Source organism: Carcharodon carcharias, chromosome 12 (assembly GCF_017639515.1).
Source record: "Carcharodon carcharias isolate sCarCar2 chromosome 12, sCarCar2.pri, whole genome shotgun sequence".
NCBI classification, from domain to species: Eukaryota; Metazoa; Chordata; class Chondrichthyes; order Lamniformes; family Lamnidae; genus Carcharodon; species Carcharodon carcharias.
The window spans coordinates 109577635-109600531 of NC_054478.1; the positions used below are offsets into that span (position 1 = coordinate 109577635).

General features: G+C 39.2%; 1 protein-coding gene across 6 annotated transcripts in view; it reads right to left on the minus strand.

The window, feature by feature from the left end:
• The window catches only part of armc8 (armadillo repeat containing 8), a 110463-nt gene that overhangs the window by 37470 nt on the left and 50096 nt on the right, over positions 1 to 22897 (minus strand). For all 6 annotated transcript variants that reach the window (XM_041200330.1, XM_041200332.1, XM_041200331.1 and 3 more), the window contains 3 exons: positions 15526 to 15612; positions 15004 to 15096; positions 4102 to 4251 (listed from right to left, as the gene is read on the minus strand). In XM_041200330.1, coding sequence (XP_041056264.1) covers positions 4102 to 4251; positions 15004 to 15096; positions 15526 to 15612 — 330 coding nt within the window. The remainder of the gene's footprint in view (positions 1 to 4101; positions 4252 to 15003; positions 15097 to 15525; positions 15613 to 22897) is intronic.

Here is a 22897-nt window from a genome sequence, read left to right on the forward strand (position 1 = left end):
TGGCACAAGACATTGGTTGGGCCACAGTCAGGCAACTGCAGACAATTTTGCGCATTCTAAAATTAGAAGCATTAGAGATACGAATTTAGCAAAAGGACACAGATCAGCATTATCACAAGAATGGCTCTGCTCCAGACAGAGTCACGGCTAAATCGAGCATTGTGCTCCAAAAATGTGGATGTCCAAGAAACTTCACCACAATCCTGCAACTGCTTCATGATATGATTCCAACTGTTTTAATTGAGAGATCTGAAACAAACATCTTCAAAATTCAGACCGGGGTCAAGCAAGGTTGTGAGATAGGCCTCATACCATTTACAATCTACCTGACAGTTGCTATCCATCTCATCAAAGGTCAACTGTCCATTGATATCAGTATTAAATACTGTCTAGATGGAAACCTTTAACCCCAGTCACTTCTGTACCAAAATAAAACTGACCACATTACATGACCTACAAGTTTGCAGGTGACTGCAGTGTTGTTGCTTACTCTGCACCAGGTTTGAAACCACTCGATTTCTTCAATTTTGCATACAAGAAACTCAGTTGTCCTTGAATGCTGTTAAAACAAAACTCATTTCAACCCACAAGCAGGTTCAGTTTCCATACATGCTGAAGGAGACACTTTGGAATAGGTTGAGCACTTCCCATACGTCGGAAGCTACCTTCCTCAAAAGGCCACCATTGATGAGGAGATAAAGCCGGATCAGGGCACCAGTTCAGCCTTCTACAACGGCAAGCATTTGACAACGAAGACTTCTGCAAGTCAACAAAAGCCCTAATGTACAGGGCAGTTATCGCACCATTTTCCAACACTGTAAAGAGACTTAAACTGTGCATCAACAACACATGAGAGCACCACAGGGATTCTATTAGCAACGTCTCTGCTACATCCTCCAGATTCAATGACAGGGCCTTCAAACAAACACTAGAGTCCTTCTTAAAGCCAGCTCCGTGAGCATGCAGGCAAAACTCCTGCAAATCGACTTCAGGCACAGTGTGCAGCAAATTGAATAGACAAGAAACACCTCTCCGGCCAGATCCTGTTCTCTCAACTCACAAATAGCCAAAGTTCCAGGGGAGGACAAAGAAAACACTTCAAAGACATTCTGAAGCTCTCCTTGAAGCACATGAGCATCAATCTTAATGACTGGGAAGAGTTTGTTACCAATCGCTCAGAATGTCGACAACTTGTCCATCAAGCTTTTAAGTCTCAATTTACGTATATACAAACATATGAATAAGGAGGAGTAGCCACTAAGCCCCTCTAGCCTTCTCTGCCATTCAATAAGATCATGGCTGATCTGACTGTAACCTTAACCCCACACTCCTGCCTACCCCCAATAACCTTTCACCCCCTTGTTAATCAAGAATCTATCTAGCTGTGCCTTAAAAACATTCAAAGACTCTGCTTCCATTGCCTTTTGAGGAAGAGTTCAAATACCCTCAGAAAAAATATTTCATTGCTGTCTTAAATAAGCGACCCCTTATTTTTAAACAGTGAACCCTAGATCTAGATTTCTTAATGATGAGGTAGAGCAGCAGCAGAGAAGGAAAGGAAAGGCAGCAAATACTACTCTCTGGATCCTACCACCTCATGGGACAGCCTGCCCCTTATGCCTAAAGATCTGTGGGTTGGGAATCGGCCTTTTAACCCAAGACAGAAACTCTCAACCCGAGTAGACGTCATCCTCGAATCGAGGGACAGCTGATGACGACAATCACAAGATCGAAGCTGGAAGTTAGCAAAATATTTTCACAGGGATTGATAGGAAACAAATTTTTTTAATTGACAAAGCAGAAATTATAAACAAAGGGAATTGGATAAATACTTGAAGTAGAATATACCGTAGATCAAGGCTTATAAGTTGACCTTTGAAGCTTTGAAAAATCTTTCAAAAAATGGACTTGTACATGGAGTATAAAATGTCAAGCCAAGCAGCAACAAGGAATGTAAATGCTCGGACTCCTCTCCATTGGGAAGAACTGAAAAACTGTACACCACCTACATGAGGAGATGGTGAAACAGAACTCTACTCTTTTCGGGGACGAAGAATATTTTCAATATTTTATTTGAAAAATCCAGTTTGTTCTGGCGCCTTCTAATTGACATTTGTGCCGAAAGAAAAGAAAAATAAATCACTTTACATTGTCTAACTGCATCCAGCACAGGAGAGATGTGATGAATATATATTAAACTCTATTGCAAAATTTTAAACTTTTTCCTCCCTAACATAGGGGACCATCAATCTGTATTTGACAAATTGATGCAAACGTAACTCCATGTTCCTGCTTTCAAACCAATCGAAATTGTGCATGTTAGGTTAACATAAAAGCTATTCCTTTACTAATATTACTCAAGGACTCTTTCTAGATTTACACCTAACTCCATTAAGGTGCTTTTACTATCCACCAGTGTCCTACCTAGAGTTTTAGCAAATAACAAGAACACCACAAAAATACTGCAGGTTATAGCAAACCCCAGAGCCACAGTGATAATATGTACACTTGCCATCAACAGAGCTTTGTCCACTAGATAGTTTTAAAGTTCACATAAAATGATTAGTAAAATGCTAATAACCTGGCCAAAAAAAATTAACATAACATTTTATTGTAAATTCTCGACATGGTTTCAATAAATGATTTATTTTAAGGGTGTAAATCATCTTTCTCATCTAACTATTAAGTTCAGTGATGTTTCACCAAGGTACGATTGAATTCATCCAGTCATAATGAATTTCAACAGTTGAAAAATTGATTTTTTTGAAATTGGTATAATTCAGGAAGACTGAGGAATTTTATTAGCAGGAGAGGGGTCAACTTACACATTGAGTAGAGGCTAAACATGCATTTGACACCGAAAACATGGGTCATCTTATATGCTAGGTTGACATATATGCCACAATCTACAGTAAAAAATATACAAGGAAAGGGTACAGAAATGGGATTGGAGTAGGAAGCTCCAGTTGAAAAGTTAACACCAGTACAGGATTGATAGGATGCCCCCATCTTCCTTTACTCAATTTCTATGCTTCTATAAAGTCCTAAATTATTAGGTCCTACCAATAATATTTCAGTAGGTATTATGATCTCCGAATAATGCAAATGCCATTATACAAAGAGGTCCAGAATTATAATTAAGCATTGTAATGTGCTGAAAATCAGATTGCACATGAGTACTTACCAGCTACTGTTGCAATACTCTTTTCTGCATAACACTGGAATCCTAATCACTTGCAGTATGAATTTCTAGGTTGTGAGAACGCCCCTCTTTGAGGCCTCATCAATTTCAACTGCACTCCAGGTGGTGAGCAGAGGGTGAAAGAATAAATGTTCCCCAGTCATTTCCTTCTAAGCTCAAGGAGCTTCATAACAGTACTGGTGAAAGTCAGGGAAATAAATTAGAGGCTTGACCTCTTAGCTGGGATAATGTGCGACACAAGGTGGCTCAAATGAGAAAGGAGTAGAGAAAGACAACGATGAAATTAAATATTTTTCTCATGCATTAAGTCAAGTGGGAAATGGTTACTTGTGAAATTCAAGAGAGTATCAATCCATGTTTATACATCGAGTAAATAATAGATCTAATATTTTTCACACACAAGTCCAAAACTCTCCAGAACCAAAGAATGGGGCTTCTGGAAATACTGCTAGCAGCTATGTATGATTTCTGTACACACCTATGTACATATGGCTATCTGCATTTAAAAAAAATGTCTTGGGGTCTTGTTTAATGTTCCATTTAATGTTGTGCTTCAGGAAAGCAAAGGTTTGTACTCTTTAAAACTGAAAAGGAAACCAGATGATGTTTGCAAAGAACAATTTTGGAAGTTCTGTAAAATGCTATGGACATGTACACTTTTTAGAAGTGCAAATCTTTAAAACATCACTGACCACGAGCCTGAAATTTATAACCAATTACAATTATCCTCTGATTGATTTCAGCACTTTATAATTATCTATAATTACCTGGATTTGGCCATTTGAAGCTGTGGTCTTCAAGACCAAAACCATTTTAGCAGCTCAACATCACAATGCTCAGGACCAGAGAGAAATTGGTTAGAATAAAAAACTGCTGAGATTCAAATTACAAATACGTACAGGCCTAGTGGAAAGGAGGTTCCTGAGGAGCCCCAGGGTCTTCATTAGTACATTCACGTCTGAATCAGAGAGCAATCTGAAGAGTTGTTCTGTACTCAGTCCTCGCAAAATGTCTGTCTTTATCTTCTGATCAGCTTGAAAAGCCATATTCTAAAAAGAAAAACATTAGATGCTTTAGACTGCATTTTGCTTGTCATCTTTGGAGAAATGATGTGTAGTATATCTTATATGGCATGTTTCTTAAACCTTAAAGACTTTCCTTCGATATACCTATTGTGTGCGTGAGAGAGCACAATAAGAAAACAAAAAAAAAACAATGGGGTAGGTACAATAAATTCCTTCACCAGTTTCGAAAATAAAGTCCAAACTGTTCTTTTTTAAAACAGATATGATTAGTGTCAACTCGTATGTCAGACAGTATTGTGTAAGATATTGGTTTCATTTCACAACCTTTACAATATACAGTAAGAGCATTATTAAACACAGTGATTAAGTGTCATAAAAGGAATTGTTCTGCAAAATGTGACATTAATAAATTTTAAACATTTATTATATAAGTTCCAATAAAATGATTGCTTCGTTGAAAGATTTGACATTACAAAAAGATTTCAGTATTTCTTTACTTACAGTAGGAAATGGGAGCAAAAGAGAAAAAAAATTGATTGGGCCCTCATCTGCCACTACAAATCTGGTGCCCAAACAGGGCTGCAAAACCTGTGCCATGTATCCTGCCTCAATGCTGCTATAAAATCATGACAAAGTGAAAAGGAAGATTTACCTACCCAGGACTGTTATGACATAGCAGTTGGTATAGCTGAGCTATTTAAAAAATCCCAGAGGGAAATTTTGAACAACTGTCATAACCTATAATTTTAAGTTTGAAATGCAGCTCTATATTCAGGAATCAGACCATCAGTTCCTGAGAGGTTTTTATACAAACTACATGAGACATTTATTAATTTACACAAGTTAAATATATACACATGGCTACAAATTACTATCATAACTTTTTAACAAATTCCCAACCTAATCTCCATTAAGGCAACAACAACCCATAGACTTCAAGCAGACACCAGACAAAGCATTTTCACCGTAAAAGTTAAAATGAGGTTTCCTTTCACTTTGGTTCCTTTACAGACACAGTGGTAGGCTTACAGGCTTGGATCTTACATTGTCTCTGCCCAGCACACATGAAACTGCTATCGGGTATACCCAGCACATCTCATTGAATGTAAATTCTCATTGTATTACCAGCCCCTTTGAACTTCACCTCTTCTAACAATAAAACCCCTTTCATAGTACCAATTTTGTTAATAATATAAACATTGCTTGGTCTCTGCAAGCTAGGTGCCAGATTTCAGTCCCCTTCTTGAATGCTCTATTCAACAAAATGCAAATAACGCTCTACCTCTCTTACACCTCAAAACTAGTATACATCAAAGCACCCAGACTAGCTGGCTTTAATCAAATTAAGACACACCCACAGACTAACCCTCTATTTAAATAAAAACTTCCATAACGTTATATAGATTAACAGCTTCATGGCAAAGACCCATGGCACCTGCTCATCTTTTGCACTTCTATAGTTGTCAAATTCAAACATTTACTGCCCTTAATTCTCAATTATCTGACCAATTCATCATTGAATTCTTAACTTTCTACCTTTATCCCATAAATTTTACTTAGCCTCATCTCTTACATGGAATTCTACCCAAAATTTCTCAAAATTGAAATGCACAACATCTACAATATTACTCTCATCACCAACTTGATTAAGATCACAAGGGTTTGAAATGAGTTAGGTAGCCATGACTTGACTTTCGTAAGTCCACAGTTAATAGGTTACAGCCAAAAATGTCCTACTGGAGAGAAGAGGGGGGGGAACTGGACACTTCCTAAGATAGGCTGAGATAGTTACGATACAGTAGATGCAACCTACACTCAGAATGTTCAATGGCAACAAATGCAATATCAAAACATTAAATTTCTCAATACTGTCATTCCATGCCTAAATAAGTCAGTATAATGAGGAAACAGCACTCCAACCAGGTGCATACGGTCATAGCTGGTTGTAATGACAAGCAGTACAGCTTTGAACAAGGTCACCTCATCAGTGAAAAGTTGCAAGGTTTATAATTATCTCCAACTCAGCAAAGTCTGAAAGTTAAATCACCCACCATCTTATTTTGAAGGCTTTTTTTTTTAAAAGAAATGACAATGCTCAGCATGGCATGAAATAGAACATTGCAAGTCAGGCTTGTTTTTGAACTGCAATTGAATTCTCATCAGTAGGATCAATCTCCATATTCTATATTCCATTATCGAACACAAGCCAAATTCTGATGTTCCAACTTAAAACGGACAAGATCATCCACAAGTTGATATATAAGTCCAATCAAGGTCTCCAATTCACTCACTTTATGGTATAAAAAGCTATGCTACTCTTATTGGACAAATTTGTCTACAAATGTATTCTAGTTTAGATTTCTGATCAGGGCATTTATGTTTGAATCCAGTCTCAACCAACATACCCATTCATACTCTCCTCTTGTCCAAAAAGCTTTTCATATCAACTGGGATATCTGACAGAAAAATAATGTATGGTTTAACAGGTTGCAATGCTACCTGCATTCATAGAAAAGCATGTGTACTGAATTATTTCATGCAAAACACCAAAAAAATTTGTGCAGATGAAGTGAAAGCAGAAAAATAAAGTGAATTTGACTTTCTGATGTATTCAATATTGTTATTTTGCCTATTTCTATAGATAGATTATGATCATTGTCCACATCTGACTTATCTCCTACTAATATTTCAACTAGGCTCCTTTGAAGGAGTGCAGGGAGAAAGAGCTGGAATTTATGTAGCCAAATCTTCAAGGCAAGTTGATAAAGCTGATAAAATGCATAAAGATAGAGTACAACAGTGAAAAAGCTAGTCCAAGTCTTTATAAAGTACCACTTAGGTCTAAACTGGAGTACACAGTATGTCCAATGCTGGGCACCACAATTTAGGAAAGATGTCAAAGCTCGAAGAGAATGTACAGAAAATTTACCAGAATTTGAGGGCCTTCAGTTATGTGAAAAGATTGGAAAAACTGAGATTGTTCTTCTCACAGCAGAGAAGGTTAAGGGGAGGTTTAACAGATTTGTTCAAAATTGTGTGTTGGTGGGGGGGTGGTGATAAAGGAAAAACTGTTCCCGGTGGCAGAAGAAACAGAGGTGGAAAATGTGTAAACCTTCAGCTTTCAGCAATGCAGGATTTTAACAAAGCTTGAATTCAAATCACGATGAAAAGAGGGCAAGAACTTTATATGTATAGGATAATCTACAATGAATGGATGAACAATGGAATAGCTCAAAGCCAGGTGATCTGACTTAATTTCTCTCTCATTAACTGTTTGTATACATTTGGGGTACACCATGGCACTAATAATTAAGCTTGCATCAGAATTTTCATACTTACTTTTGAACTGAAAAGCCAACAAACGTTTCAATAAAAGAGCAATGCCAGCCATGGCTCAGTTGGTAGCACTCTCTCCCTGAAGCAAAAGATTATGGGTTGAAATCCCACTCGAGATTTCAGCACAAAAACCTAGGTTGACCCTCCAGGGGGAGATGGTGGCATAGTGCTAAGATCCTGGATTAGTGATCGAGAGGCCCTGGCTAAAGCTCTGGAACAAGGGTTCAGATCACACCACAGCAGCTAGTGGAATTTAAATTCAGTTAATAAAGCTGGAATAAAAAGCTAGTCTTAGTAATAGTGACCATGACAACTATTAATTGTTGTAAAAAACCCATCCAGTTCACTACTTAGGGAAGGAAATCTGCCATCCTTACTCGATCTGGCCAACATGTGGCTCCAGACCCACAGCAATGTGGTTGACTCTGAAATGGCCTATTAAGCCACTCATGAGGGCAATTTGGGATGGTCTGGCCTTGCCAGCAATGCCCACATCCCATAAAAGAATAAGGGAAAAGTGCTGAAGGAATGCTGCACAGTTGGAGCTGCTGTCTTTCAGAAGGACATAAAGGATCCCAAAGCACTATAACCGAAGAAGAGCAGGTAAATTATCCCTGGCCAATATCTACCCCTCTATATCAACATCACAAAAACAGATTATCAGGACATTATTATATTGCTGTTTGTGAAAGGCTACAATCTGCAAATGGCTGTATTTCCTACAATTGAATAGTGACTATTCTTCAAAAGTAAATTGGCAGTAAAAGGCTTTGGGGCAAGGTGAGGTTGTGACACATACTAACCCACTTTGAGGTACAACTTTTTCCCTTCTCCATAGATGCAAGCAAGATTTCACACTGCAAAACTGTTCTTCATTGAACATTATAGATATCTGGGAAATACTTCATGAAAACATCTAGTTCTGGTCAGATTAAAACAACATGGGTACAGACGCTACAGTGCAAAGAAACATCAGCAGTAACGGATATGACCAAGGGATGTCACATATTAAAGATCAGCACCAAATTAGCAGTTAGCTAGTAGCAATTAGGAGAAATTTCTTTAACAGAGGTTTGCTCTGATATAGACAGTCCAACGGAAACAGAATCATAATAGACTCAATCATAAAAAAGCATATGGGAAAATGAACTAAGTAGATGGGCTTTTTTTTTTAAAAAGAGGGTTGGCACAGGCACATTGGTGCAAATGCCATCTTCTATGCGTTAATATCCAATGATTGTGTATGACTTGATGCAAATTGGAGTTATACATGTTAAATTACCCTGAGGGACTGTTTCTAAGTAAAACACTGTTGAGAATAGAAGGATGTGAGAAAGGTATCAGTATCAAGACTTACAGTTAGCAGAAGAGTTCAAGAACTCAGTAATAATCTAGAGCTATATAGACTAATGAACAATATAGGGTCCAAGCTTAAACTTACATAATTGGCATGAAGTACAAAAATGTCTTAAATTAATCCAAACAATACATGAAAACATACATGCTGGTTTAACTGTAGTCTAATCAAATTAGTTTTTGCTTGAAAGCTTCAAATTATCCCATAGTTCAAACTATGCCATTTAAATAAAACAGTATATGAGCTTTTTTAATCAAAACAATTTTAATTTCAGTTGCATTATTCTAATTAAAATGTAATTAAATTAATTAAAATTAATTAAATGTCCTCACAAACATCACTCCCCCACACATCAGCCGACTGACAAAAACTCAAGCTGGTTGAAAACATCTGTGATGCACCTCACTTACCACTCCACAATGAATTATTCCATCCACCTATGCCCGCCTACCATCTCAGCACTCCATATGGAGTAATCTCCCTGAGCAAGTCCTACCAGCAGACATTCTTTGGACCAAGGAATGGGAAACACGGGAAATCACTAATGAGGTGCTGGTGACAAACCCCACGTTGAATCTACCATGATTGGTGTTTGATCTACCATGGAGAGAGTGGTCCTTGTTAAACAGGCTCAGGACAAGTCAAGGTCCCCATGCAGCTAACCTCCACCGCTGGGGCCTCAGAATGTTGAAGAGTCATACGGACTCGAAACGTTAACTGTGTTTCTCTCCGCAGATGCTGCCAGACCTGGAGCTTTTCCAGGTATTTTTATTTTTATTTACCCATTTATTTTTCCTGCCTGGTGTACACAATCATAATAAAGATGAAGGGGCTGTGCATTCTTCCAAAATTTCAATCCTTATAAACTCAGTAAATTTGGCTTCCTAGATGGTTCATTAGTTGGCCACCTTTGTGTGTGGCTGCATCAAGCTGTGCATGGACCTTTGGTACGCAAACACCAAGTGTCACTGTGTGCTGAGGTTTACCTGTCCCTGGTGTTGCAAAGGATTGGTCTGGCCATGCTGCTGCAAAATGCTCCAAGTATTTGGACCGTGCCGTACCACCTGGCCCTCGTGGAAAAATCTGAGAGAGAAACACCTTTGACCACAAGTCCATCGGGCAGTGGTCTGCACGTAACATCCTAGAGGCCCTGCAGAAAAGGAAATGGTGATTCCTGTCGGATGGTTCCCCGAGCAGACTGTCAAAGACATTTGGCAGAATGCTTCATCACCAGAACTTTCCAACAAGTGCCAAGGTGTAGCTTGGCTGATGGAGAGAAAGGCCCTCCCCTTCAGATCCTTCCAACGTGCCAGGAGTCTCACCCCCTCTGCATGTTGCCCGCAAGGTAGCTGTGGTGGGGAAGAGATAGTTGTTCACCTCCTTGTGGAATGTGCCTTTGCAAAGAAGATTTGGAGAAAGATACAGTGGTTTTTGCTGAGGTTCATCCCGAGCAGTTCTGTGACACAGGACCCTGTGCTCTATGGGCTGTTCCCAGAGACCCACACCAAGACAAACATCAACTGCAGCTGAAAGATCATCAACTCGGTTAAAGACGCTCTTTGGTCTGCCCAAAATATGCTGGTCTTTCAGTACAAAGAATTGTCCCCGACCGAGTGTTGCAGACTGAAACATTCCAAGGTGCAGGACTACGTACTGAGGGACGCACTGAAGCTTGGGGCAGCAGCCGCAAAGGTGCAATGGGGAAAGGTCACTGTTTAAGACCATTCTGCCATAGCACACCAAGGGGCTGGGAACTGTATAGAACCCTCAGGCTGTATGACTCACAAGGAACGTATGCAGTGAATACTAAATGTCTCATAATTGTATTGAAGCATCTCAGACTGCAACACGATCTATGTCGATAACTTGAACACCGTTGCACTGTCTGACCATCTGTAATGACCATATTGAAATGTCTGTAATGTGCATTGATTGTACTGAAGCACCTGTTGATCTATGTGGAAAAGTTGAATATGATAGCACTTTTTTTGATGGCCATTGAAATGTTTTATAATGTTCTTTCAGATATTTTATGAATAAAGTATATTTTTCCAAAAAAAAAAATGCAATATTGAACAGCATACACCAGCAGCACCAGTCCTGAATTTGCTGGTCTAAAACAGTCACTGAAGGATACCAAAGTTGGTTCCAGCAGCCTTGTACTAAGAAGGTGGAGAAAACAAAATCAGCCCATTCCCACCAGTGACCACATCCTCTGTTGGCAATTGAGCACATGTGGACATTGAGCGAGAAGAGGCAAAGGCATGTTTGTGCTTCCTCCATCCTACGTTTGAATCATCTATCAACGTTCACTGTCTGGAGTCACACATGTGAATGGCCACTTGAATGGAGTACTGGAGAGCTATCAGCACAGATGAAAACGTATTATCACCAATACCTGCTCACCGATGCTCCTGGCAGAAGCCAAACTGAGCACTCAGCTCCAGGCTTGGTCCAAACATGGACAAAACAGCTAGATTCCATAGATGAGGTGAGTGTGACCACCCATGACGTCGAAGAAGTATTTACTGAGTGTGGCATCAAGGTGCCCTAGCATGATTAAAGACAATGAAAATCAGTGGGATAGCTCTCCACTGGCCAGGGTCATTACTAGCCCAAGGCAAAATGGCTGCGTTGGAGGCTAGTCACCTCAGCCCCAAGGAAATCACTGCAGAAGCTTGTCAGGGCAGGGTTCGAGGCCCAACCATCTTCAATTACTTCATTAATGACCTATCCTCTACCAAAAGGTCAGAAGTGAGGATGTTCGCTGATGACAGCATTGTATTCAGCTCCACATGTGGCTCCTCAAATAATGACGAAGTCTGTGCTAACATGCAGCAAGATCTGGATGTAGGAGTTAAACAGGGATTTCTATGTTTTTAGTAAAACCAAAGCTCAGCAGAATTCTCCAGGCGAACCTCATACACCATAAGGGCTGATATCAGCAGAACTCTCCAAGAGACCTAGAGGATCATACGGGATTAACTGGTTAAGAGACAGAAGGGGCGGATGAGGATAAACAGATAAGGGTAAAGACACAGTGTCAGGGGCGGAGCCAGGTTAAAACAAGATAAGGAGGCCCTGCTTGGGTGAGTAAAGATATGTACCTGGGACTGGAGGCCTCTGCTTATCATGTGATTATGTACTGACAAGATTAGAATTTGAATAATGCAATGTGTACATGACTAGTTGTGTATAAAAAAAGATGGTTTTCCTATAATCAGTGGAGTTCTGTTTTAGCCAGTCTAAGACAGACTCTCCCTGTGTTTGCCTGAATAAAACGATCGTTAACCTGTATCTGAGTCTCCTGTGGTCGATCCTTAAAAGGCACCACAACACTTGGCACTGTGGGTTGCGTACACATCTCAAACCATCGGAGCAGCACTGCAAAACAGGTGTATGGTTTATTTACCACCCAAGGTTAGTACAGTAAGCTGGCAAGAGGGCAGGCCAGTTGAGTATCAAAGAATCAAAAGCAGAACTCAGTACAGGAAGCCTTCCTGAAAATTTAAATGGGGCGGGATGACGTCGGGGGTTTCCCCCGACATCATCCCGTGTCATTTTGCGTGTCGGCAAGTGGGCCCTGCCTCCTGCTCGCTGACCGCAAAATTCTGCTCCCTACCTCTATCTCCTACCTTTAATCATTCCCTTATATCGTTTTACGCATTCAAGCTACCATCTTACCTCGTTCAAGTTGTCCGAAGAGATTTTATAATCCAATAAAGTAGTCTCATTACCTTTTTAAATTTTTTAATTGACCCACCCACTTAAAATGGCGGCAGGGATCGGCTCCCCACCCGCCGGAGATTGGGTTGGGCCCGTCTGCCCAGTAGGCAGAAAATTCTGCCCAGGGAGAGAGGACACAATATGCAACTGTTTTAAGAGAACTAAATTTGATAATCTGGTCATCACTTGAGATATTGGAACCGCACAGGGGGAAGTAAGCAAAGATCTAGAGACATAGATCCCCATTGACATGGAATGGTTAATATGGCCTAAAGAGTAAGAAAACATTTTAAACAATCAAGGCAATACAGAACCTGACTCAAGAGAATTTTAGATGATCATGGTCAGTGGGAGTAAAAAAAACTTAAAGGTAAAAGTATAAGGAATCTAGTTGAGGCAATTGAAGGGTAAGGAGAAATAATACCTAACAACAACTTATTACAAGATGGATACAGGTAAAGGGAAAGCTGGGAAAAGGCTAAATAGATGTATTACTGACTATATTAATGTACCTGTAAGCTACAAAAAGTAAGACCACAGGATTAACACCCTGATGACAGGCAGAGTTAAGCGGCTCCCAGAGAGAGCCACCACTGGACCATTGAAAGATAGGATAAAAAGGTGCATTGTAGAGTTGTGTAGACAGCTTAAGGAATGAGGTCCGAGGTGAGACACTAGCAGGAGATAGATCCTGGGACTGGAGACAACTGTTTATAAGTGATTATGACAACATTAGAATTTGAATAATGCAATGTGTACGTGACTAGGTATGTATAAAAAAAGATGGTTTTCCTGTAATCGGTAGAGTTCTGTTTAGCCAATCTAAGGTAGACTCTCTCTGGGTTCATTTGAATAAAATGATAGTTAACCTGTATCTGAGTCTCCTGTGGTCTATCCTTAAAAGGCACAACAACACTGACAACATTTTGGCTTGGGCTGATAAATGGCAAATAACATTCACGCCACACCATGTGCCAGGGAATGAACATTTTCAACAAGAGAGAATCTAACCATCTCACTCTTACATTCAAATGCATAATCATTACTGAATTCCTCACAATCAACATTTTGCAGAGTTACCATTGTCCAGAAACTTAACTGGACGACCCACATAAGTGCTGTGGCTACAAGAGCAGATCAGAAGCTGGGTATTCTGTGGTGAGTAACTCAACTCCTGACTCCCCAAAGCCTATCCAACATCTACAAGGCACAATTCAAGAGTATGATAGAGTATGACAGAATACTCTGCATCTGACTGGATGAGTGCAGCCAGCACTCAAGAAGCTCAACATCCTCCAGGACAAAGCAGCCCACTTGATTCGCATTCCATTCACCATCTTAAACACTCTCCCCCTCCACTATCAGTTCACCGTGGATACGTACATACCATATACAAGATGCACAGCAGCAATTCATCAAAGTTTCTTCAGCAGCACCTTCCGAACCTACCATCCCTACTGTCTAATACAATGAGGGGAACCAGAGCATGGGATCACCAACAAGTCACACACCATCATGACTTTGAAATACATCATAGTTTCTTCGTCATTGTGAGGTCAAAATCCTGGGACTCGCTACCTAACAGCATTGTGGGTTTACTTACACCACATGGACTGCAGAAAGTCAGGGCAGCTGCTCATCACCAGCTACTCATGGGAAATTAGGGATGCGATATAAAGGCTGGCCTCACTACTGATGCCCACAAAACGCTTAAAAATACTTCAGTGCAAGTCTTTGTTTAGTCACCCCCTTCTAATCTCTGGCCTGACATCTTGTTTTCTTCATGTGTCCATCTAGCATCCTTTCATTTTTCCACATTAAAAGGTGCTATATAAATGCAATATGGTGTTGTTAATTCATTCCCTTTAGAAAAGGGATGGGGAAGAATACTGGAAAAACAATAAATTCAATGGACTGATTGGTGAGAGAGTGCATTAAGCATTTTAGTTTAATAATCACTTAACTGCTTTTGATATTATTCCTATACCTAACTGTTAAATGTTGATCTTGTTTTAGAGAGACAAAGAAAAAGACAATTTCTACCACATCTCAAAAAAATCTTCAATATTGCCCAATGGATGCTCATCACATATCCAGAAAAAAAACTTGAAACTCTACTCAGAGGAACATTAATGCTCAAATAATTCTACTAGTGCAGAAAGTAAACTTGGCAACAAATACATTGCAAAAAACAACTAAGTAACAAAACTAAGTGCATCCAGACAGTTCTACAACTAGTGAGTGGAGTGGTAGACATTTAAAAGGCTTTTGAACTAATGTTTAAATAGCCTGATATTGTAAGAACTAAATAATTTAAACAGCACAATATGAATAGCCTTATTATAACAAGTTCTTACCATCAAAGCCCATATCCCATTAACTCTGAGGGCTGGATTTTCACTCTGAGTCAAGTTGCACAATAGCTCTACAGCTCCTGACTCCAAGATAGGCTGTAACATATTAAGATTATATCACATTTTTAAAAATTATTTTATTATTTCTAGCTCCTCCCTAAAGTTGATGCTGATAATGGATACAAAAAAGGAGAAACATTTCCATTCTGACCAAAAATATGCATCACCTTGACACTCACCATTTCAGTAACCACCCCACTAACAACTTCAGTTTACCGATCACCTTGGAGTAATTTTGTGTTGCTTTGTTTCAGCGGTATTTTTAAAAAATGAACAACCTGAGAATGTAATTCAGTTGGACGTTGTAATAGAACATAATTTTAAATCTTATAATGGCCTGCTTAATATATCAAACAAATTACCGACAACTTATTTTGACAGTTACCAGTCAACATTTGGATGCATTTAATAATTAATAACCACAGCAGCGGCAGTTATATGTCCATTCATTTGATAAAGACGAACCTCTTTGCTTGGGGAGAATTCAAGGAGAAGATTGCAGAGTGTTGAAGACGCCACTACAAGGACCTCATCAGGAGCATTTTGTAATAACTGAAAAATAAAAAGATAAGAAACAAGATAAGTCTTCAACTGCTTTGGATTCTCCAACATGCTTTAGCAAACAAAACATTCCTGTGCAAATTGGGGCAGTGTTTTCTACATTACACTTCAAAAGCACTCCATCAGCTGTGAAGCACTCCTGTGCATTAAATTTCATCTGTCACGTGTCCACTAGCTTGTCCTCTTGAATTCTATAACTATCCTTGTCAGTTGTCAGTTCACAATTCTTCCAAGTTTTTTGTCCACAAATTTTAAAGTTATGCCCTGCGCTCAAGTCTAGGGCATTAATCTATATCAAGAAAAGCTGTGGTCCTAGTACTGGCCCCTGGGGAACACAACTGTATGCCTTCCTCCTGTCTGAAAACAAACATTTACCATGACTGTTTCTTGCCACTCAACCAGCTCTGTATCTAGCTGCCACTGTCCCTTTTATTCCATGGGCTTCAACTTTTCTGGAAAGCCCGAATGCAACTTTATCAAATGACTCTTGGAAAGTCACGTCCCCATCAGCTGCATTAACTTCATCAATCTCTTTGTTACCTCACCAAAAAATTCAATCAAGTTTTAGTTAAACACAATTTGCCTTTAACAAATCCATTCTGGCTTTCCTTATTTAATTCACACCCGTCCAAATAATTGTTAATTTTTGTCTAGGATCATTATTTCTAAAAGTGTTCCCAACCACCAAGTTTAAATTGAATGGCCTGTAGCTGCTGGGTTTATCCTTGTACTTTTTTTTTGGGAAAAAAAGGTATAACAACTGCAGTTTGCCAGTTCTCTGGCACCAACCCCGTATCGGAAGAGGATTGGAAGATTATGGCCAGTACCTCAGCAATTTCTCCCCTTCATTCCCTCAGCATCATTGGATGTATTCAATCTGGTCCTGGTGACTTATCAACTTTAAGTACAGCCAGCCTTCTTAAGATCTCCTGTTTTTCAATTTCCAGTATCTCAACTATGCCCTCTTTCATTATTATCTCGGCAGATCTTTTTCCTTGGTAAAGAAAGATGCAAAATCTACTTGTTAAATGCCTCATCAAGCCCTCTGCCGCCTCGTGTAGATCCCCTTTTTGGTCCCTAATTTCCGCACCCTTCCTCTAACCACTCTTTTACCATTTATACGCCTATAATTGTGAAAGTTTCTATTATAAATGGAAGTTCTCTCTTTGTCAAATGATTTGTTTAAAATATAAAAAATACAAAATCTTCTATACCAAGGCATAAGATATTGAATTGTGAATTAGAACACAAAAATGGCTCACCCAATAGCCAAACTGAAATATTGCTGGCTCCTCTCTTGGGATTCAACCACCCATTTAATGATCACTATGCAGTAATGATAATTGTTACAGACCACCACAAGCCATGTATTCCACAAGATTGACAACATTCAGCCTGATAATTAGGGAGTACAAAAATAACCATTGTGTTTTCTACTCAGACCTCTGAAGAACCCTTACTATGAGATAGGGAAGAAAGATGCACAAAAACTTTCCATATTAGGTGATAACTGGCCCTGCTCTCCTACCTCCTCCAGCAAAGTCTTGGTAACTCAATGTTCATAAAGCGCAACAAAAATCCATCTGAGTAGCTTCATTTCTCAAAAATAAGATGAACCACACAACAATTAGAGGCAGAAATGTATCTCTGCTAGGGATGTCCATTGATACACTCCGCATTCTAATGAAGTGTTAAACAGGAATTTCAATGGCACCAGTACCAAATTTACATGACAGGAAGACAGTGGGTATTACTGCTCCTTATTCACAATATACCTATAGGCCCAGGTTGTGCTCAGCAGTGAAGCAAGAGTGCTCACCACTGACCTCGAAAAAAGCTACCCGGAAAGGTCTACCGATTGCTGGGGTGGGAACTTCTCCTTTCCCCACAATAGTTTCAGTCCAGCAATAAGTCAAAAAGATGTTTCAGCATGCAGCAATAATGATCTCAGCAAACAAGCAGGCAGGCAACCAATCAAGTAAGTATTCACACACAGCAAAGTAGTAAGATAAAAGCATGTAAAATCCTTCACTTTTAATTTAAATTTTCAGAAAGCTAAATAAATGTTGGACTGTATTAAGCTAGAGTCTAAAGTACCTGGTAAAAAAAACATTTAAAAAAAATCCGTTTTTTCAAACTGTATAGAATTTTTAATCACCATTGTGGAGAAATTCAGCATTCCACAAATATAAAACTACCTTGAGGCCAGTAAGCATGTATAACAATAATTAGGAAGTTAGTACAATTTTAATATCCAGTTACACCTCTTTCAACAAGGTGCAACTTTTTCAAGGATTTTTACAGCGAAACTAGAATGGAAATTTTTGTCAATTCATAGATGAGAAAGGAGATAATCTGTGGGGGAATTTGGGGTGGGGACCTCCACAGTGCACCCTATGGAGAAGCATAGACTCACTGACAGCAACTTCTGAATTTTTGCATTACTCTGTGCAGCCTGACTCCCAAAGTTACTGTCAGTTTCAATGGCTTAATGATATTCAACACTGTTACACCGTCATTCCCATTGCAAAATACAGGTATTTCATAACTTCTAACACTTCTGAACAAAAAGAAGTCCTTCTAGACTTTCTGCCCCTTTAAGGCCACAGGATGTTAACCATGTTGAGCTCAAATGTCTTCTTTTTATGACATAAAGACATAAATTTTACTTTGTTGGTGAAGTCAACATAAGATACTGTGCTTGTTATACATTTGAGGATATTTACAAATATTATGAAAGTTGCAGCAGCAAGGCTACATTGCTACTGCAACATTCAAAAACAGGTTCCTAAATGCAATTATGTGGTGAAGAATAATTAACCATTTCCTAACTACAGGCCCTTTTTCTTCCCTACATTGCTCACTTATTTCAAATACTTAATAGCTTGAATTAATGACCAGAGTTTGCTAGTTCAATGAACCATTTTGAGAAAGTAGCTTTAAAATTCAGTCTTTGTATTTTCTGCACTGTAAAGTTTATCCAAAGTCGGCAAGACCGAACTATAATCTAATCACAGCCATAATGCCAAAAACTATCCCAACTAATTCTGATTCACGAAATGAGATGGTCTCACCATTTACAATTAAATATTAGCAATTCAGAAAACAGTAGAAGTGTTGCATAGCTGACATTGTATAGGTACCACAGCAGTAGCACGGGCCAGCATTCTGCTGAGTCATGAGTATCAATCTGTGGCATTAGTGAAGACCTAGTAATGTACTTTAAAGTAAAGGACCAATCCAAATAGCTATGATAGTTGCTCACAGTCGCTGCAGACCACTTCTCAAGTCAGCTAAATTATTAATGACCCAGATTTTATAGTCAGCAAAGCAATGGCATTCGAAGAAAGCTGCACATAAAAATTGGCTGATTTCTGTGGATTTCACTTTCCCTAATGCTAATTTGAATCTGGCATCAGGACAAAGAGACCTGCAAACATCCAAGTGATGTTATCAAACAAGGTAAGCAGTCTATGAGAAAGTCTTTCCCAAATGAGCAAAATGCCCATTTAGTACCTAATCCAAGCCTTCTGCCTCCACCAATAGGTCTCCATTTTGTTTCCAAATCAGCCCCACTGCTCCTCTGTCAATCCGTTTACTGTTAACATGCCTACAGAAGACCTTTGGATTTCCTTTTTATGTTAGCCACTAAACTATTCTTAAGGTTTTTTTGTCCACCTTATTCCCTTTCTTACTTTTCTGTACCTTTCATATTCAGCTTGATTCTCCCTTGTGTTATCATGTTGACGTCTATCATGTGCCCTCTTTTTCTGCAGCATCTGCAACTCCTTCATCCAGAGAGCTTTGGCTTTGTTTGCCCTCCCTATCTCCCATGTGGGAATGTACCTGGAATATATCCAATCTTATTTACTGCTTTTATTGTTCCCAACAATGTGAGATGGTGACATAATGGTAATGTCACTAGGCTAGTAATCCCATGCTGATGCTCTGGGGACATGGGTTCAAACTCCATTCTCTCAGCTAGCAAAGGAGGAGGTAAAATGCATTGATCATCCCTCAATTTTTCTATAAATTATACAGCAAGGAAAATAAATGATTGGGACATACATATTAGAAGCTGAAATTCAAACCAAGAAAAAAGTTCTCGTCAGTCAGTGATTTGTAATTATTACAGTCTGCTGGAATTACAATTGTGCACCCTATGGAGAAGCGTAGAATCACTGACAGCAACTTCTGGGTTTCCACATTTAATTGCACATGTGCAGATTTCAGAAGTTGCTATCAGTTTCAAGGGGGCAATGATGACAAATGCTAACAGTTTCCTCGCCATCACCAGCTGCCATGGTGGGATTTGAACCCATGTCCCCAGAGCATCAGCATGGGATTACTAGTCTAGTGACATTACCATTATGGCACCATCTCACCTTATTGTTCGGAACAATAAAAGCAATAAATAAGATTGGATATATTCCAGGTACATTCCCACATGGGAGATAGGGATGGCAAACAAAGCCAAAGTTCTCTGGATGAAGGAGTTGGGAGAGCAGGATGAAGCAGAAAAAGAGGGCACATTATAGACGTCAACATGATAACACAAGGGAGAATCAAGCTGAATATGAAAGGTACAGAAAAGTAAGAAAGGAAATAAGGTGGACAAAGAAACGTTACAAGAATAGTTTAGTGGCTAACATAAAAAGGAAATCCAAAGGTCTTCTGTAGGCATGTTAACAGTAAACGGGTTGACAGTAGTGGGGCTGATTTGGGGCCAAAATGGAGATCTATTGGTGGAGGCAGAAGGCATGGTTGAGGTACTAAATGGGCATTTTGCTCATTTGAGAAAGACTTTCCTAAAACTGTGGCAAATGGGGACATTGCTGAGATACTGGATTAGATAAAAATAGATGGGCAGTACTTAAAAGTGGACGAGTCGCCCTTTTAGATAGGGCACATCCTCAGGGAATTAAGGGTAAAAATTCTGATGGTCTGGACCACAATCCCCCAATCTTCCTTAGATACTTGGGTGTGCCAAGGGACTGAAGATTTTAAATGTTACATTTTTTTTTCCAATAAAGGCAGGAGCCTGACAGTTACAGGCTAGTTAGTTTAATATGGGTGATGAGGGAGCTTTTAGGAACAATAATCTGGGTGAAAACGGCCCCTTAGACAAGCATGGCGTTATAAAGGAGAGGCAGTACAGATTTATTGAAGGCAAATCCTGTTTGAATAATTTGACTGAGGTTTTGATGAGGTAACAAAAGGTGCATAAGCACAATGCAGTTGAATGTTATGTACATGAACTTTAAAATAGGTGATTGATAAAGTACCAAATATTAGGCTTGTTAGCAAAATTGAAACCCATGGAATAAAAGAGGCATTAACAGAATGGACAGAAAATTAGTTAAAGATTGTTAAAAGAGCTGTGGCAAATAGGGTTTTCAGACTGGAGGGAGGTATATAACAGAGTTCCCCAGGGTTCAGTATTAGGATCACTGCTATTTTTGGTCTATGTTAATAACCCCCTTCAGGGGTACAGGGCACAATTTCAAAATTTTCAGATGGCATGAAGCCAGTTGTGCAGTGAACAATGAGGAAGATAGTAATAGATTTCAAGAGAATGTAGATAGGCTGGTCGAATGGGTGGACGCATGGAAGATTAAATTTAACAGAGTTAACTGTGAGGTGATATATTTGTTGTAGGAAAAATGAAGAGACAATAAAGCTAAATGGTACGATTTTAAAGAGGTGCAAGGGGAGAGACACCTTCAGATGCTTGTGCACAAATCTTTGAAGATAGCAGAGCTGATTCACAAAGCAGTTAATAGGATTATAAATGCCTTCATAGAGGCACAAGGTACAAAAGTTATGCTAAACATATATAAAACACTAGTTTGGAGCCAGCTGGAGTAGTGTGCCCAATTCTGGGCACCACGCTTTAGGAAGGACATGAAGGTTTTGGGGAGGGTACAAAAGAGGTTTACTAAGATGGTTCCAAAGATAAGGCATTACAGCTACATGGACTGGAGAAGCTGGGGTTGTTCTTGTTAAAGCAGCAAAGGTTAAGAGCAGATTTGATCAGATATTTAAAATTTTGAAGGGTTTAGATGTAATTGAGAGAAACTGTTTCCAACAGCGTGAAGGAAAACTTTTTTTTAAAAAAATACAAGGCGTGATTAGGGTTTAGAATGAACTGCCTGATAAGAGTGGTGAATGCAGATTCCATAATGGCCTTCAAAAGAGACTGGATAAACATTAATGCAGGAAAATATTGCAGGAATATGGGGAAGCAGGGGAGTAGGACTAAATGGATTGCTCTTCACGCGAGCAGGTGTCAAATGGCTTCCTTAATGCAATGGACCAAATGGCTTCCTTAATGCGATACCACCTCTATATTTTATATGATAGTTATGAAATTTAGTGATAGTTATACAGCAACAGGAGTAGGCCATCAGCCCTGAGTCTTTTCCATCATTCAATCAGATCATAGCTGATCTGTATGTCTTATACTAGAGCAGGGGTGGCAGCAGAGTGGTAATGTCACTCAACTTGTAATCCAGAGGTCCAGATTAATGCTCTGGAGCAGCTGGTGCAATTTAAATTCAATTAATAAATCTGGAGTTGTCTCAGTAATGGTGACCATGACAACTATCATTGACTGCTCTAAAAATGTGGTTCACCAATGTCCTTTAGGGAAGGGAATCTGCCATCCTTACCTGATCTGGCCTACATGTGACTCCAGACCCACAGCAATGTAGTTAACTCCCAAATGGCCTAGCAAGCCACTTAGTTCAAGGGCAATTAGGGATGGGCAACAAATGCTGGCCTTGCTGGTGATGCCCACATCCGTGAAAAAATAAAAGAAAAAAAAATACTAATTTTGCTTACAATTTGCTAGTCCAAAATTTTGCATTTTAAAGTATGCAACTTTAGAATTTTCAACTTGCTACACCAAACTTGCTGCCTTTTTGATCTAAACATGTCTTTTTCATATAGAAAAGTTGATTTGAGTATGATCGTTATACTTTTAGATAAGAAGTATTTACTGCTGGATTGCAAGTTAATAGAGATGCTTTTAATCAGATCCATCATTTATATACCAATATTTATTCACAAGTACAAACCTGTTAAAACTATCAGTTGTCAGTAGTGCACTTGGCAGGTCCTCGATTGAATTCTGTAGGTGATTTACTCAGTGCACCAGTGACCTTTATTGGCAGATAAATAACTTATTTAATTTCCATGTCTACATCATACTTTTCAAATTAGTGACAACAACCAAATTAATTTCCTAACAGCTTGAGCTCTATTGAGATACAAA